At 46.6% G+C, this 12,581-nt stretch overlaps 5 protein-coding genes across 5 annotated transcripts; 3 read left to right on the forward strand and 2 right to left on the reverse strand.

Annotated features, from left to right (window-relative positions):
• Nucleotides 1–187: 187 nt before the first annotated feature.
• On the reverse strand, nucleotides 188–1,474 carry BABINDRAFT_168390 (uncharacterized protein; the record flags this gene model as incomplete). Its single annotated transcript, XM_019130586.1, has 1 exon — nucleotides 188–1,474. One exon carries the CDS (start codon nucleotides 1,472–1,474, stop codon nucleotides 188–190), a length of 1,287 nt encoding a protein of 428 aa, XP_018983527.1.
• A 2,070-nt stretch (nucleotides 1,475–3,544) lies between these two features.
• Nucleotides 3,545–6,831, forward strand: BABINDRAFT_162869 (Zn(II)2Cys6 transcription factor). Its single transcript, XM_019129587.1, has one exon. The coding sequence runs from the start codon at nucleotides 3,927–3,929 to the stop codon at nucleotides 6,726–6,728; it is 2,802 nt and encodes a 933-aa protein (XP_018983528.1). The 5' UTR covers nucleotides 3,545–3,926; the 3' UTR covers nucleotides 6,729–6,831.
• Nucleotides 6,832–7,513: 682 nt separating this feature from the next.
• Nucleotides 7,514–9,232, forward strand: SIK1 (snoRNP complex protein; the record flags this gene model as incomplete). The annotated part of the gene is made up of 1 exon (XM_019132455.1): nucleotides 7,514–9,232. The coding sequence occupies one exon, from the start codon at nucleotides 7,514–7,516 to the stop codon at nucleotides 9,041–9,043; it is 1,530 nt and encodes a 509-aa protein (XP_018983529.1). The 3' UTR covers nucleotides 9,044–9,232.
• Nucleotides 9,233–9,947: 715 nt separating this feature from the next.
• Nucleotides 9,948–11,360, reverse strand: BABINDRAFT_172352 (uncharacterized protein; the record flags this gene model as incomplete). Its single annotated transcript, XM_019130882.1, has 1 exon — nucleotides 9,948–11,360. The coding sequence occupies one exon, from the start codon at nucleotides 11,358–11,360 to the stop codon at nucleotides 9,948–9,950; it is 1,413 nt and encodes a 470-aa protein (XP_018983530.1).
• Nucleotides 11,361–11,595: 235 nt separating this feature from the next.
• BABINDRAFT_162870 (protein-transporting protein) lies at nucleotides 11,596–12,555 on the forward strand. Its single transcript, XM_019129588.1, has one exon. The coding sequence runs from the start codon at nucleotides 11,607–11,609 to the stop codon at nucleotides 12,483–12,485; it is 879 nt and encodes a 292-aa protein (XP_018983531.1). The 5' UTR covers nucleotides 11,596–11,606; the 3' UTR covers nucleotides 12,486–12,555.
• The last annotated feature ends 26 nt before the right edge of the window (nucleotides 12,556–12,581 follow it).

Genomic DNA, 12,581 nt, shown 5'->3' on the forward strand with positions numbered 1-12,581 from the left:
CCTGTCCTAACGTTGACAAGTTCTTGGTAAATGGCATAATATCTGCGAGATTAAATCTTTAACACGCGTCGCCTAATATGAACTATAGTAATTATCATGGTTGAAATATATCATTATTATTATAGGTTTAGTCCAATTTCATGTCCATTTGATATCTCAGCCATCTGCAAAGACAGATCAATTCATACTAATAATATTGATCCGTACTTGCAGTTGTGGTGCTTATAGATGAGGAAAAGCTATCCATCTCGAATTCGCCTTCCCTCCTACCACCTTCCCAGAGAAACGAAGTTCTGGAGTCAACGCCACATCTATTCCATGACGAGGAACCAAATCCCGCCCCGGAACTTCTGATACACGGCGAGTAGAATTCATTCAAATAGCCTTGATGCGTAATGGCAGAATGCTTCTGCATTTGCTGCTGGAGTAGCGACGAATATGTAATCCTCGGAGTATTTGCGGGCTGGGCGTGTTGGCTCATATTGTGCAAACCGTGACGACTTGGATGGTGGTGACGGCGATGAGATATGCCGGGGCCAGTGCCGGCACCGCCCCTATTCAACGAGGTAGAGAATTCTTGCGCAACTCTCTTGATTTTGGCGATATCCTTGGGTGAGTAGATTCTCAAAACTTCCTCACCGTACACACGTTTGGAACGGGTGGGGTGGGAAGTACCTTCCCCTGCCAATTTTTCGCCACGAGAGGGGGAAGGGCGTGTAACCACGTGCTGCTCCAACTCATCATTCACATTCCACGAGGCAACATTATCATCCCTTGAGGGTCTTCTTTGGTCCAACAAACTAGGCCTGCGGAGTGAAATACCCTTAAGCAACGGCGGTGCTTCAGATTCTTTGGGAGTCTCGGAAATAAGGGAGTATGTACCATCATCAAAAACCAAATCAGTATCTTGCCATTTCTGAATGCGAGTTTGAAGATCCTCCTTTGTTCTTTTCTGCGCGCAAGCTGACGTAGCAACTGGGGTAGCTTCTGGTTCTGCCTCAGATGCGCCGCATTTGGTGGGTGTAGAGAAGGACCCTCTTCCATTATGGTTAGGAAAAGATAATTGAAGAGCAACCTCTTCAAAAGTATCAATCAACTCATCGTCGTCATCATTGTCTTCCCCCACAGCCACTTCTTCGTTTGTGTCGCTCTCATCAAGGTTGCCATGCAATAGTGATTCGGGGTACTTTGTTGAAATACAGTAGCTTGAAGATAGAATGTCATCGTCTTCTTCGTATTCGAACTGCTCGCCGGTTTTTTTTGCTTCGAGCTCGCCTCTCTCTTGGAAAACTGCAGGAATGATGATTTCACCGGAGTTAGCACTGCCAAAGAGAACCCAAGAGTCATTCACATTGATCTGTTGCGATAACAAGACACTACCGAGTTGCGAGAAGGAGGGAGAGGGGGAGAGGGACCGGGCGGTGGGTTGCTGTTGAGCGGGCTTGTGCACCTTCTGCGAATGACCAACGTTCATGGTAGTTATACGAATAGGTTACACCTTAGCGGGTAAACTTTTCTGGGTTATGGTATAATAGAGTATGTTTTTGGTCGGTCTTTCTGTGTGGGTTTGGTGGCGTGGTCTTTTGTCGATAAGGGCGTTATCACCGCGTGCTACCTCGATCGGTGTAGGCTGGATGGCTGGGAGTAAAGCAAGCGCACTTGTTTGTTATCAGAGCCAGATATTTTAGTGGTACAGCGGAGGTGTATCCTATGATATATCTGAAGTCCGAGAAAGAAGGCGTCGTATCGGAATTATTTATGTACGAGCGTATCGGTTAGAGATAAAGATGTGTCAACAGACAGTGCTTAATCTTGGTTGCGCCATACCGGCCAAAAAACAAGTCATTTACGCGCAAAAGAAACGCCTGCATATGATAAGCGTGGGAGCTAGGGAAAAAGAAACCTACAGAAACCGTACATGTGAATTACCCACAAACCGCTATACTGCGCGGCATAGCACAGATGGCGTTTCATTTTATTGAGCAACATTTCTTTTCCAAGAAATCTCCTAGACCGTCAGGATGTTTTTTTTTATAAGCCAGAAAATTCCTCGTATGCACGAGCAATGACAAAACTCCGTGTGATATTAGAAACCCGAAGGGCAACGTCTTTCGGAAGTGCCGCATTCTGCCGATCTGTTGGAAATATTAGAGTTGCTTAATGTAACGCGCTCGCTTTCTAGACTTCAATTGTCAGTGGGTGATATCGTGGTTAGTAAAGTTGGAATGCGAGCATATTAGTACTGTGCCCTGACTTACTATACGTCACAGTTGTATGCGGGAAGTTTGCTGCGCGTCATATATTTTGGGAGAGCGGGGTGCATCATTCCTTGCTGTGCCCTCTATGGACTAGGAAGTGCCAGTCTGCTAGATTTAAACGACAAAAGAATGAGGAATGGGTAGTACTGTGCCAACTTTGTTGGGCGTCGTTCACTTCGAAATAGCTACTCTTTCGCATCTGTAGCTTGACACTGTGTTTTGTTGGTTTGACACTGATATCGGCTATCCTACCCACAAGACGTATACCCATCTGGTTATAAAATGTGCGGAAGCACCATGATTTCGGAGATCTATGTCAAATATGATTTCTTGGCTCTTCCTAGATAGAACCTGCTGGTCGAGAGCTGCAACACCCACCCGGGCCAACACTTTAACATGCCTAACCCACCAAACCTAGAAATACCATAGGGAAAAGGGTGCACTTTGTGATGTCGAAATTCATACACTTGCTTAAACCTTTACTACTTTTGTCACCTCATTTCCTAAAATTCCGTCACTGGATAAAGAATCATCAATGCTACTTTACATCGGGGTATTAAACCGTTTGTCGGATAAAATGGGGGTTTATCGCCTAATTGGCCACTGCCGAATAGAGTACCTTGACCGCGGCGAAAGAGCCATGTGTCGAGAACGATTTATTGTCTATAATTGAGGTATGTGCTTCTACAACGTCCTGGTGACTGTTGGAGACTTTGATCAGTCTAGAGCAAAAACCTGGTACACAGACGGCCACAGCGAACTCTCTGTTCCCCAGGTGGTGCAAACATCACTCATCAAAAAGGGACCATGCACGTCATGGCGCCAGAAACCCAGTTACGACGCCAAAGGTCACCGTTATATATTTCTCTGGTAATATGAGCCATCTTTTACTTCTTACCTCAATTAGAATTATCCGAAAGCATAGCGTCTTGCCTAGCTGATACGGAGTGGCGCTCTCAGGACGATGGTTACTAGTCTCTCTTCGAAGGCACAGTACTGCCCGCCCTAAATGTTTCCAGAACAGGCACCAAATTAAACCTACTTACGTAACAACGAATCATAACTTGTAGGCTTTGTAGATGTTAATAGGGTGATCTGTGTACCGGGGCTTTGATACTGGAGATAAAAGATTATACGGCACCGGCTAGAACTTGGAAAGTTGGACAGTTTATATTAAAAAGCACATCAAATAGACATATACAGACGCACGTTTTCCGGATATGGAAACTGAAAGATTGTTCTTGCGCCCCCGCCCACCGTTTCGCATTAAAGATAGAGCTCAAGAACAGCACCTAATATCGTTAGGTTTCACGCTGATTAAGAGTAAGACGATTTAAATATCCTGAAAGTCGTTGCATGGAGAATTTTGAAAAACGTTTCCCGTCGAGCAGCTCCAATAACGCTCCGTCATACAGCTGTCAAAGTTTATCTCCGCCCAATTTCTCTCCGCCGCCGTTTCAGCTCCCCGCACCGTTTTTAGTCAGATCCCCGCGTCACACTTCCAACAAACAGAAAAAAGAGCCAAAAAGTTCATCGCGAACATATATCCAACATCACGAATTAAGATTAAATCATCGATCTAGGCCGTCTTTACCCTTTTTTTTTGCACGGTACAGCTAAATCACACTCAGAACCTTACTAAACCCTCTACCCTCACAATCATACCCGATGTTGATGACATTCGTGAATAACGATGCCAAAACCGACAAACTTCAGAAAGCATCCCCTCAAAAAGCATCTCTTCAGAAAGCATCCCTTCAGAAAGCATCCCCTCAGAAAGCACCTTCCCAGAGTCACAGAAAAAAGGACCCAGTGTCTGACTCGGCCTCTTCCCTGCTGGTTCCAACTCCACAAAACCATATATTTGTTGCACCTATTACCACCAAAGCAGATCTATCGTCACAGATGGCCCTCCAGTCTTCATTCTACGTAAACCCATCGCTGGATACCCCAACGAGCCTCTCTTCCACTACATTCGACTACCACAACGGAACTCACAAGAGACGCTCCAAGTCCGGGTGCGTCACATGCAAGATTCGCAAGAAAAAGTGTGATGAGTTAAGGCCAACCTGTGGTGACTGCCAACGATTGGGCAAAGCATGCGTGTGGGTGGGAAAAGACATGTCAGAGAGCGAGATCCAGGATTTGAAGCGCAAAGTGGAAACCTTCGAAGATGGAAACAAAACTCGGAAACGAGCGCACAGCATCAAGAACCCAGATGAAATGCCCGAAAAAGAAAGGGCGAGCAAGAGAACGAAGGTTCCGGGATCGAAAAATCCGGGTAGTGGGAATGAAGGGAACCCAGAGGCATCCCTATTTTCTCCGTTTTTTGCTACAACTGGACTGCCCTTACCCAGCTTGTCTCCTCTCTTGAATCCGCAGACTGGTTCCCCATTCTTCTACAGCGGCACAAACCTGCACTCTAAACCAGACGACGAGGGAATTCACTTTGGAATCACCCCGTCCCCTTCAGCCTTAAACCTTCAAGATTTTAGCAAGGGTGGCTCGACCTCTTTGAGGAAAGGTCACCACCACGCAGCCCACATGCTGCCAACATCGTTATTGCGTGAGTTCCAATACGCACCTGACACGTCCAACGGCCCGGTTCAGGATTCGGTGGCAGTGAATGGCCTTCCTGAGAAAGCTGAGGAAATTGAAGAAATCAACGAACCACACGAGATCCCTGATACCTGTTATTTATCATACCCTTCGTCCCCAATGTCGCTCTCCTGGATCATGGACTATTCCCACCCCGAGGGGACTTGTTTTGAGGCGGCGGGTGCTTCTCCAATGTCCAGGTTTCTCCAACTACCACCATCTGAACATGCTGGCCAGGAAAGATATGTTGGCCAGTTTGATTACCCGATATACTCTCAACCCTCGGTATCTAAAACGTTGTCTCAGTCGCTCGATCCAGTGGGGGTGGCATTGTATCAACACTACAGAGACAAGGTTGCCAAAATGGTGTGCATTATCCCTCAGCCGGAAGCGAACTTCTATTTAAAGACCTTTTTGCCAATGGCCCACGTGGATAAGGGGGTTTTATATGCCATCATCGCTTGGTCCGCTTTTCATCTTGGGGGAGAGCAGTATGAGTCACAGGGAAGGAGGTATACTGAAATGTCCCTAAAGCATATCCAGCAAGCGAACACCACGGGAACGCCTAAGGCGTCCGCGCGCAATAGCCAGATCATCAAGCTAGCGAATTTGTTGATTCTCTCCAGTGCCGAAATCTGCCATGGTGATGTCAAGAAGTGGAGTGTGTATTTGGCATGGGCGTATGCGTTGATCAAGAACAATATCGGAGGGTTGCACCACTTGAAGAACAGTGGCGATTCAGACCAGGAGTGGCTAGCCGCAAATTTCGCCTACCATGATGTCATGGCATCTTCCATCAGTGAGAGGGGCACATATTTCCCCATTGAAGACTATGATGACTTGGATTTTGAAGGGGGCGGTAGGACCCTTTCTCACACTAACGCCATGCAGCCACACAGCATGGCGGGCGTAAACCCACTCCATGGGATCTGCAAACCCTTATTCAATGTCATTGGTGAAATTTCCACGTTTAGTCTTGAGGTAAAGAAGGTTTTAAAGGGCAGCCATTGGTTACCGGATGGCAGCACCTGCAGCACCCGGTCTTCCTTGCAATATGACGATAGTGGTAGCAATTCCTCGTCTAGTAGCAAGACCTCTCCAAAAAACACCGGAAACGACCCTCGTAATAACTCCGCCCCTCAGACTGGCTACTCGATGTATGACGATCCCAACTGTGGCTTCCAACCGATGAGACCCCAGTCTCCATCATCGCTCTTAAACAGGGTATACGGATCCTTGGACGACGGCGGCATGCCACCCGAAAAGCCCAACCAGGATAATTCCTTTGCTAAACTTGAGTCTTTGTTCGGTGGATTCCCAGAAGAAACCCATGAATACAATGGCCACAGTATTTTGGAGAATGACGAGATTAACAAACAGGATGTGATTCGTTTCGCCTTGCAAAGATCTAAAATCTTGGAAGCTAAAATCGACAAATGCAAACCTACAGCTAACAGCTTGGCGACTATCAGTGGTGCGAATCTCCAATGGCAGTTGACCTTATTTGAATTGATGCAAGCAACAGCTAAGCTCCACCTTAGACAGTCAATCCTCAAAATTAATTCTTCGTGCTTGGAGACTCAGATGCTATTGCACGATGCGTTGAAATACATTGACGTGATCATAACCACGCCATTGAACAGTTCCCTTTGCTTTCCTATCTTCATCGCTGGGATCAACTGCGTCTCGAAAACTGACCGGAACACCATGCGTAAACGGTTCGAGAAATTGTACAAGGACTGCAAGGCAGGGAATATCCAACGAATCAAGAGTGTGATGGAAAAGGTGTGGTCGAAAAATCCAAACGGGGACACAATCATTGATTGGTTTTCGATTGTCAAGCGGTTGGACTGGGATTTGAGCTTTGCATAAAAGGATTTGTTTGTCTATAGTAATGTGTATGATTCCACTTTTGCCAGTCAACACACAATATTTGAGATTAGGATACGGGAATAATCCTCTATTTATATAGCTATGTGCTTATGTAGTCTAGGGCTGGAACCTATTTCCCTTTTAGGGTATAATATGCTCAAATTGGTAACCCCGTATTACGGGTAAACCAGGATCTCCACTCAACAGCTTTTATTTTTAAGAGAGACTACGAGAGATGGAATAAAAAAAAAAGTTGTCCTCGATGGTATCGAGAAACTCAGGCCCTCGCACATTCATTTGCCTGTGGGGTCAGTGGGCTGAACTGGATACCTGTGATTCTGCATTTCTAAGCTTCGCGCCTGGTAGTGACTATACGAAAGATGGATTTACACTATTGCTAGTCCAATCTGATAGGATGTTTACAGAATTAAGAAGGGCTCGAGAAAGTTCCAGTACCTATAAACGAAGCCAATCCCCGGATTTATAGTCAAGCTGCCATACAAACACTTTTTGTATGCTCACGTGCTCCTTATACACAGAACAGCCCGGTGCTGCAACCCGTCGATACACTTATGCTTAAACTGTCTGATCGGGAAGGAAAATTTTTTATGGGCTTCTGCGCAGGAGGAAAAAAGAAAATTTTGTAGTGCGAAAAAAAATTTCAGAGATGAGGAAGTCGAAAAATCCAAAAGACCTGCCTTGTATTAGTACGGTTACTCCTACTTATTTCTTCCTTTCTGCTTCTCCTTTCCCAACCTTTTATTAAGAATACATTCATATTTACAATGGCTGGTGGTCTCGATTATCTTCTTTACGAAGAAGCTACTGGTTATGCTATTTTCAAGGTCTTGATTCAGCAAGATGACATTGGTTCCAGATTGAAGGAAGTGCAAGAAGCTGCCAGCGACTTGTCCAAGTTTTCCAAGATGATTGAGTTGGTCTCCTTCGCTCCATTCAAAGGTGCCGCCCAGGCTTTGGAAAATGCTAACGACGTTTCTGAGGGTTTGGTCTCTGACTACTTAAAGTCTGTATTGGAATTGAACTTGCCAACCAAGAACAAGATCAACTTGGGTATCTCCGATAAGAACTTGGGTCCATCTATCAAGGAAAACTTCCCAAAGGTTGACTGTATTTCCTCTGAAATCGCTCAGGACTTCTTGAGAGGTATCAGACACCACGGGTTCAAGATCTTGAAGGAATTGCACGCCGGTGACGAAGAGAGAGCCCAGTTGGGTTTGGGTCACGCCTACTCCAGAGCTAAGGTGAAGTTCTCTGTCCAGAAAAACGACAACCACATCATCCAGGCTATTGCCTTGTTGGACCAGTTGGATAAGGACATCAACACTTTTGCCATGAGAGTGAAGGAATGGTACGGCTGGCACTTCCCAGAGTTGGCCAAGATCACTCCAGACAATTACACCTACGCCAAGTTGGCCTTGTTCATTAAGGATAAGGCTTCCTTGAACGATGAGTCTTTGCACGACATTGCCGCCGTTGTTAAGGACGACGCCGCCATTGCCCAAAGAGTCATTGACGCCGCCAGAATCTCCATGGGTCAGGATATTTCCGAAGAGGACATGGAGAACTGTAGCACTTTTGCTGCCCGTGTCGTCTCCATTTCTGAATACAGAACCAAGTTGTACCAGTACTTGACCGACAAGATGCACACCGTTGCTCCAAACTTGTCTGAGTTGATTGGTGAAGTTGTCGGTGCCAGATTGATTTCTCATGCCGGCTCTTTGACCAATTTGTCCAAGCAGGCCGCTTCCACCGTCCAGATCTTGGGTGCTGAAAAGGCCTTGTTCAGAGCCTTGAAGACCAAGGGTAACACTCCAAAGTATGGGTTGATCTACCACTCCTCTTTCATCGGTAAGGCCTCCCAGAAGAACAAGGGTAGAATCTCCAGATACTTGGCTAATAAGTGTTCCATTGCTTCCAGAATTGATAACTACTCTGACGAGCCAACCACCGCTTTCGGTGCTATCTTGAAGAAGCAGGTCGAAGAAAGATTGGCTTTCTACGACACCGGTGCCAAACCAATGAAGAACGCTGACGCCATCCAGCAAGCCTTGTCGTTGGGCGCCACTATGGCGGCTGACAAAGACGTTGACACGGACTCCTCTGACGAAGAAAAGGAATCCAAGAAGGAGAAGAAGGAAAGGAAGGAGAAGAAGGAGAAGAAGGAGAAGAAGGAAAGGAAGGAGAAGAAGGAAAAGAAGGAAAAGAAGGAAGAAAAGAAGGAAAAGAAGGACAAGAAGCGTTCTAAGAGTGATGAAGGCGAGTCTCCAAAGAAGAAGAAGAAGTCTAAGGCTTAAACGTCTTGGCTCTTGTCATATCCCCTCCATTCCCCTACTTTTTACTTTGGTTTCCCCTTGCACTTTTGTAATCTTATCAACGTTTATCGTTTTGTATATCTTTCTCTTTTTATTTTCTAAATTTTTATTACCTCTATTTTATTTCTATTTTGCATTAAAAAACACAACAATATCAAATTTGGTGATCGTTTAGTTGGCTGTAAGATTTGTGGAAAACTGTTTTGTTCAGCAAAGGTGCATTGCTTTCTACTCATAAACAGGTCTTTTCCTAATTGCCAGTATCGTAGGTGAAGTTATCGATAGCGTACAGGTAGGTTCAAAACTGGTATACTAAATCTTTGATATATTAAACAGCAACTGTTGGAAGTAAGAATCAGAAGTGGATATTAGCTGCTAGATTTAACACGGAAAGCCCTACAAAACTACGATCTCGAAAGAGTTCATAAAAGAGAGTTGGGGAAATCTTTGAAAATATGCCACAGTTCAACCCTTTAAAAAAATGAAACTCGAATCTCCATTAAAGATAGCCATTGATGCAAAATGGTAGGTTAGGTTTGAACAGAGAGAAAAGCAGACTATAATCTTTATTGGACATAAGCGGAGAGAATAAAGTCAGGCTAATAATTTACATAATGAACTTCTACCGAGTAAAAGGCATTTCCCATTTGAATTCCACCATCAGCTTTGGAACACTGGAAATGGCCTCCAAGATCTTGGTTGGAAAGTATACACTAAACTTTTCTATCAGGATGTGTATTTCTAGCCATGCTATTAACCGTATCTAAAGGTAACCAAAATACGCGTTGAATGAGAGTCGAGAAAGTCCAGCATCTCCAGACTCCAAGCTTTTACACCAGATTGAGACGCCAGAAGCTCGCCTATTCCTCAGTTATACGTTCATTCCTTACTCATAATAGTATATATCGCCAGACCCACCAGCAAAGACACACTCACTGACGCCCAGCGGGTTTGCGGCCACACAGCTCACAACCCCACCTTTGGGGTCAACCTGGAGGCTCTTCACCACCCTGGCACTGCTCCAGTCCCAGAACCACGCGCGACCGCGAGAATCGCCACTCATCAAGGTCTTACCGTCGGGGCTGAACCCCACACCGATATTGTAGCCTTGAGACTGGTGGCCTGTGTAGTACTTGCGGCGATTCAAGCGATACTTTCCGGTGGTCAGCACCGTGTGGACCTTGTTGTCCATCCCCTGACACGCCACATGATCACCCTTGGGATGGAGTGCAACACACGGCATGTTGAACTGCGCGGGATCCGAGATGTTCTTCACAGGCACGTTGACCCCCCAGTCCCACATCCGCACGGACTTGTCCTCTGAGGTGGACATAAAGCGCGTCTGACCATCGATTGCCACTAAGGATTGTACAGACGCCAAATGGTAGTCGTAAGTCTGGATGATCTGCGAGTCAGGCGGCGAGCGCGTATCGTAGTGGTAGATTTTGGAGTCAGAACAACCGACAATGAGTTCCAGCTCGCTATTAGGGTTAAAAAGCGCCGCGTTGGGGATCCCGCGCGTGTGGAACGTGTGCTTGAGCACCCCCGTCTCCACGTCCCAGACGTGGGTTTTACGGTCGTAGCCGCAGCTGATAAAGTCAGAGCCGGAAGCATTGAAAACGATGCTCTTCACGGGTTTGGTGTGACCATAGAATCCACGTAAGAGCTCTTTCGAGCTGACGTCCCAGAGCTTGACTGTCGCGTCGTTCCCGCAGCTCAACAACAAGTGCCCCGAGGGAAAGAACAGGAGTTTATTGACACCACGCGCGTGTGCCGTGCGCCACACGTAGCTACACGTTTTCGGCACGAAGCACTCGCGTGCGTGTACTTTCGGGAAATCCACTGGAACGTGCATATATGTTCGTCCGAGGTAATCCACCTCGGACTCCCCAAAGAATTTGGTGGTGGCACTGTCACTGTCACCGTCGCTTTCACGGTCGCTTTCGAGCACCGGAAGGGAGTCTTCAATCTCTTCTTCATCAACAATTTCCTGTTCTTCCTCGCTGCTCGAGGAGTGCCCGAAGGGGCCGTTTTCTCTTTGGCGCTTTGCAAGCTTCTTCTGCTGTCTGGTTTGGGGCTGTACGCGTGCACGGTCGAAGTCACGATGCTGGATGTTGAACACAGCATCGTCGTAGTGGTGGGTAGAAACTGTGGAAGCAAACGTGCGCTTGGCACTGGGGCGTGCAACTTCCAGAACCACTACAGCCGCCACCGGCGTAGGATCTACCGATTGGCCCAAAACGAGGGCTGGAATATCTGTTTCGTCCTCGGATGAAGAGTAACCATGAACTAATGACATATTAATGAATGACTGTGAAGTAAGAGGTAATTTGATACAGCCGAATTAGCACAAGGGCTATGTAGTGGTAATACAATGTGAAGGTAAACTGCAGTGCAAATGAAACAGTTATCGTAATAGTTATACTGGATATCTGTGCGGCTTGGAAATATTTTCTCGTTTGGTGCAGGTTGAAAAATCGCGGCTATAAACCGACTCTGGCTTCTCCTTTCTTCGCCTTTTCAGCAACCAAACATACACACCACAATGGCCAAGAGAAGAGCTGACGAGTCCGATTCCGAAATCGACGTGTCGTCGACCGATTCCGAAAACGAAGAATTAGAAGAGGGGGTGGAGGACAATGTAGACGTTGATTTTGACTACTTTGACCTCAACCCGACCGTGGATTTCCACGCCACCAAGAACTTTATCCGTCAGTTGTTTGGTGATGATGCCAACTACTTCGATATCTCCCAGTTGGCAGACTTAATCTTACAGGATGGCTGCATAGGAACGACTATCAAGACCGACGGCCAGGAGAGTGACCCCTTCGCGCTCCTCTCGGTCATAAACATGACACAGCACCACAGCAACAAGGCAGTCAAGACAATCAACGACTATCTCCTTAGGAAGACAGCGAAGCAGACCGCATTTAATTTAAGTTTGCGCAAGCTCTTGTTGCCACAATCCAAGTTCAAGGTTGGACTCATCGTCAGCGAGCGCTTGATCAACATGCCGGTGGAGGTGGTGCCACCGATGTACAAGTTGTTGAGTAGTGAGTTGCAGGCAGCGGAGGAGGCGCATAATGAGGAGTATGCGTTTGACCACTTTGTGGTGGTCTCCAAGGTCTACGAGATGGTCAAGAGTACCATGGATGACGACGACGCCCCGAAGAAGAAAAAGAAGGTTGCAGAAAACGCAGCGCCTGAGATGGACTACTACCACTACGAAGACATGGTTTTGGAGCTGCATGCCCTCTTCAAGGGCACCTTTGCCTACGACAAAGCCGGTGAGGTCATGACCCCGGATGCCAGACGCGTGTTCAACGACTATGGGATCGATCCGAAGTTGAGCATTATGCTCTTGAAAAAGTCCGAGTTGGAGAAGTGTGTGCCAGAGATGGAGGAGAAGTTTCCACCATTCTAGTGCAACCTATGTAAACTAAGATAAAGACGCTGAAGGTGCCAAATCAACAAGCATCCTACATGGTCGAGATACGGATTTATAATACTAGGTAGACCG

Source organism: Babjeviella inositovora, assembly GCF_001661335.1.
Source record: "Babjeviella inositovora NRRL Y-12698 unplaced genomic scaffold BABINscaffold_11, whole genome shotgun sequence".
Lineage (NCBI taxonomy): Eukaryota > Fungi > Ascomycota > Pichiomycetes > Serinales > Babjeviella > Babjeviella inositovora.

Bases quoted from the DNA above. Each gene is read 5' to 3' on its own strand.
- BABINDRAFT_162869 (XM_019129587.1), top strand. From the start codon at position 3,927: ATGTTGATGACATTCGTGAATAACGATGCCAAAACCGACAAACTTCAG.
- BABINDRAFT_162870 (XM_019129588.1), top strand. From the start codon at position 11,607: ATGGCCAAGAGAAGAGCTGACGAGTCCGATTCCGAAATCGACGTGTCG.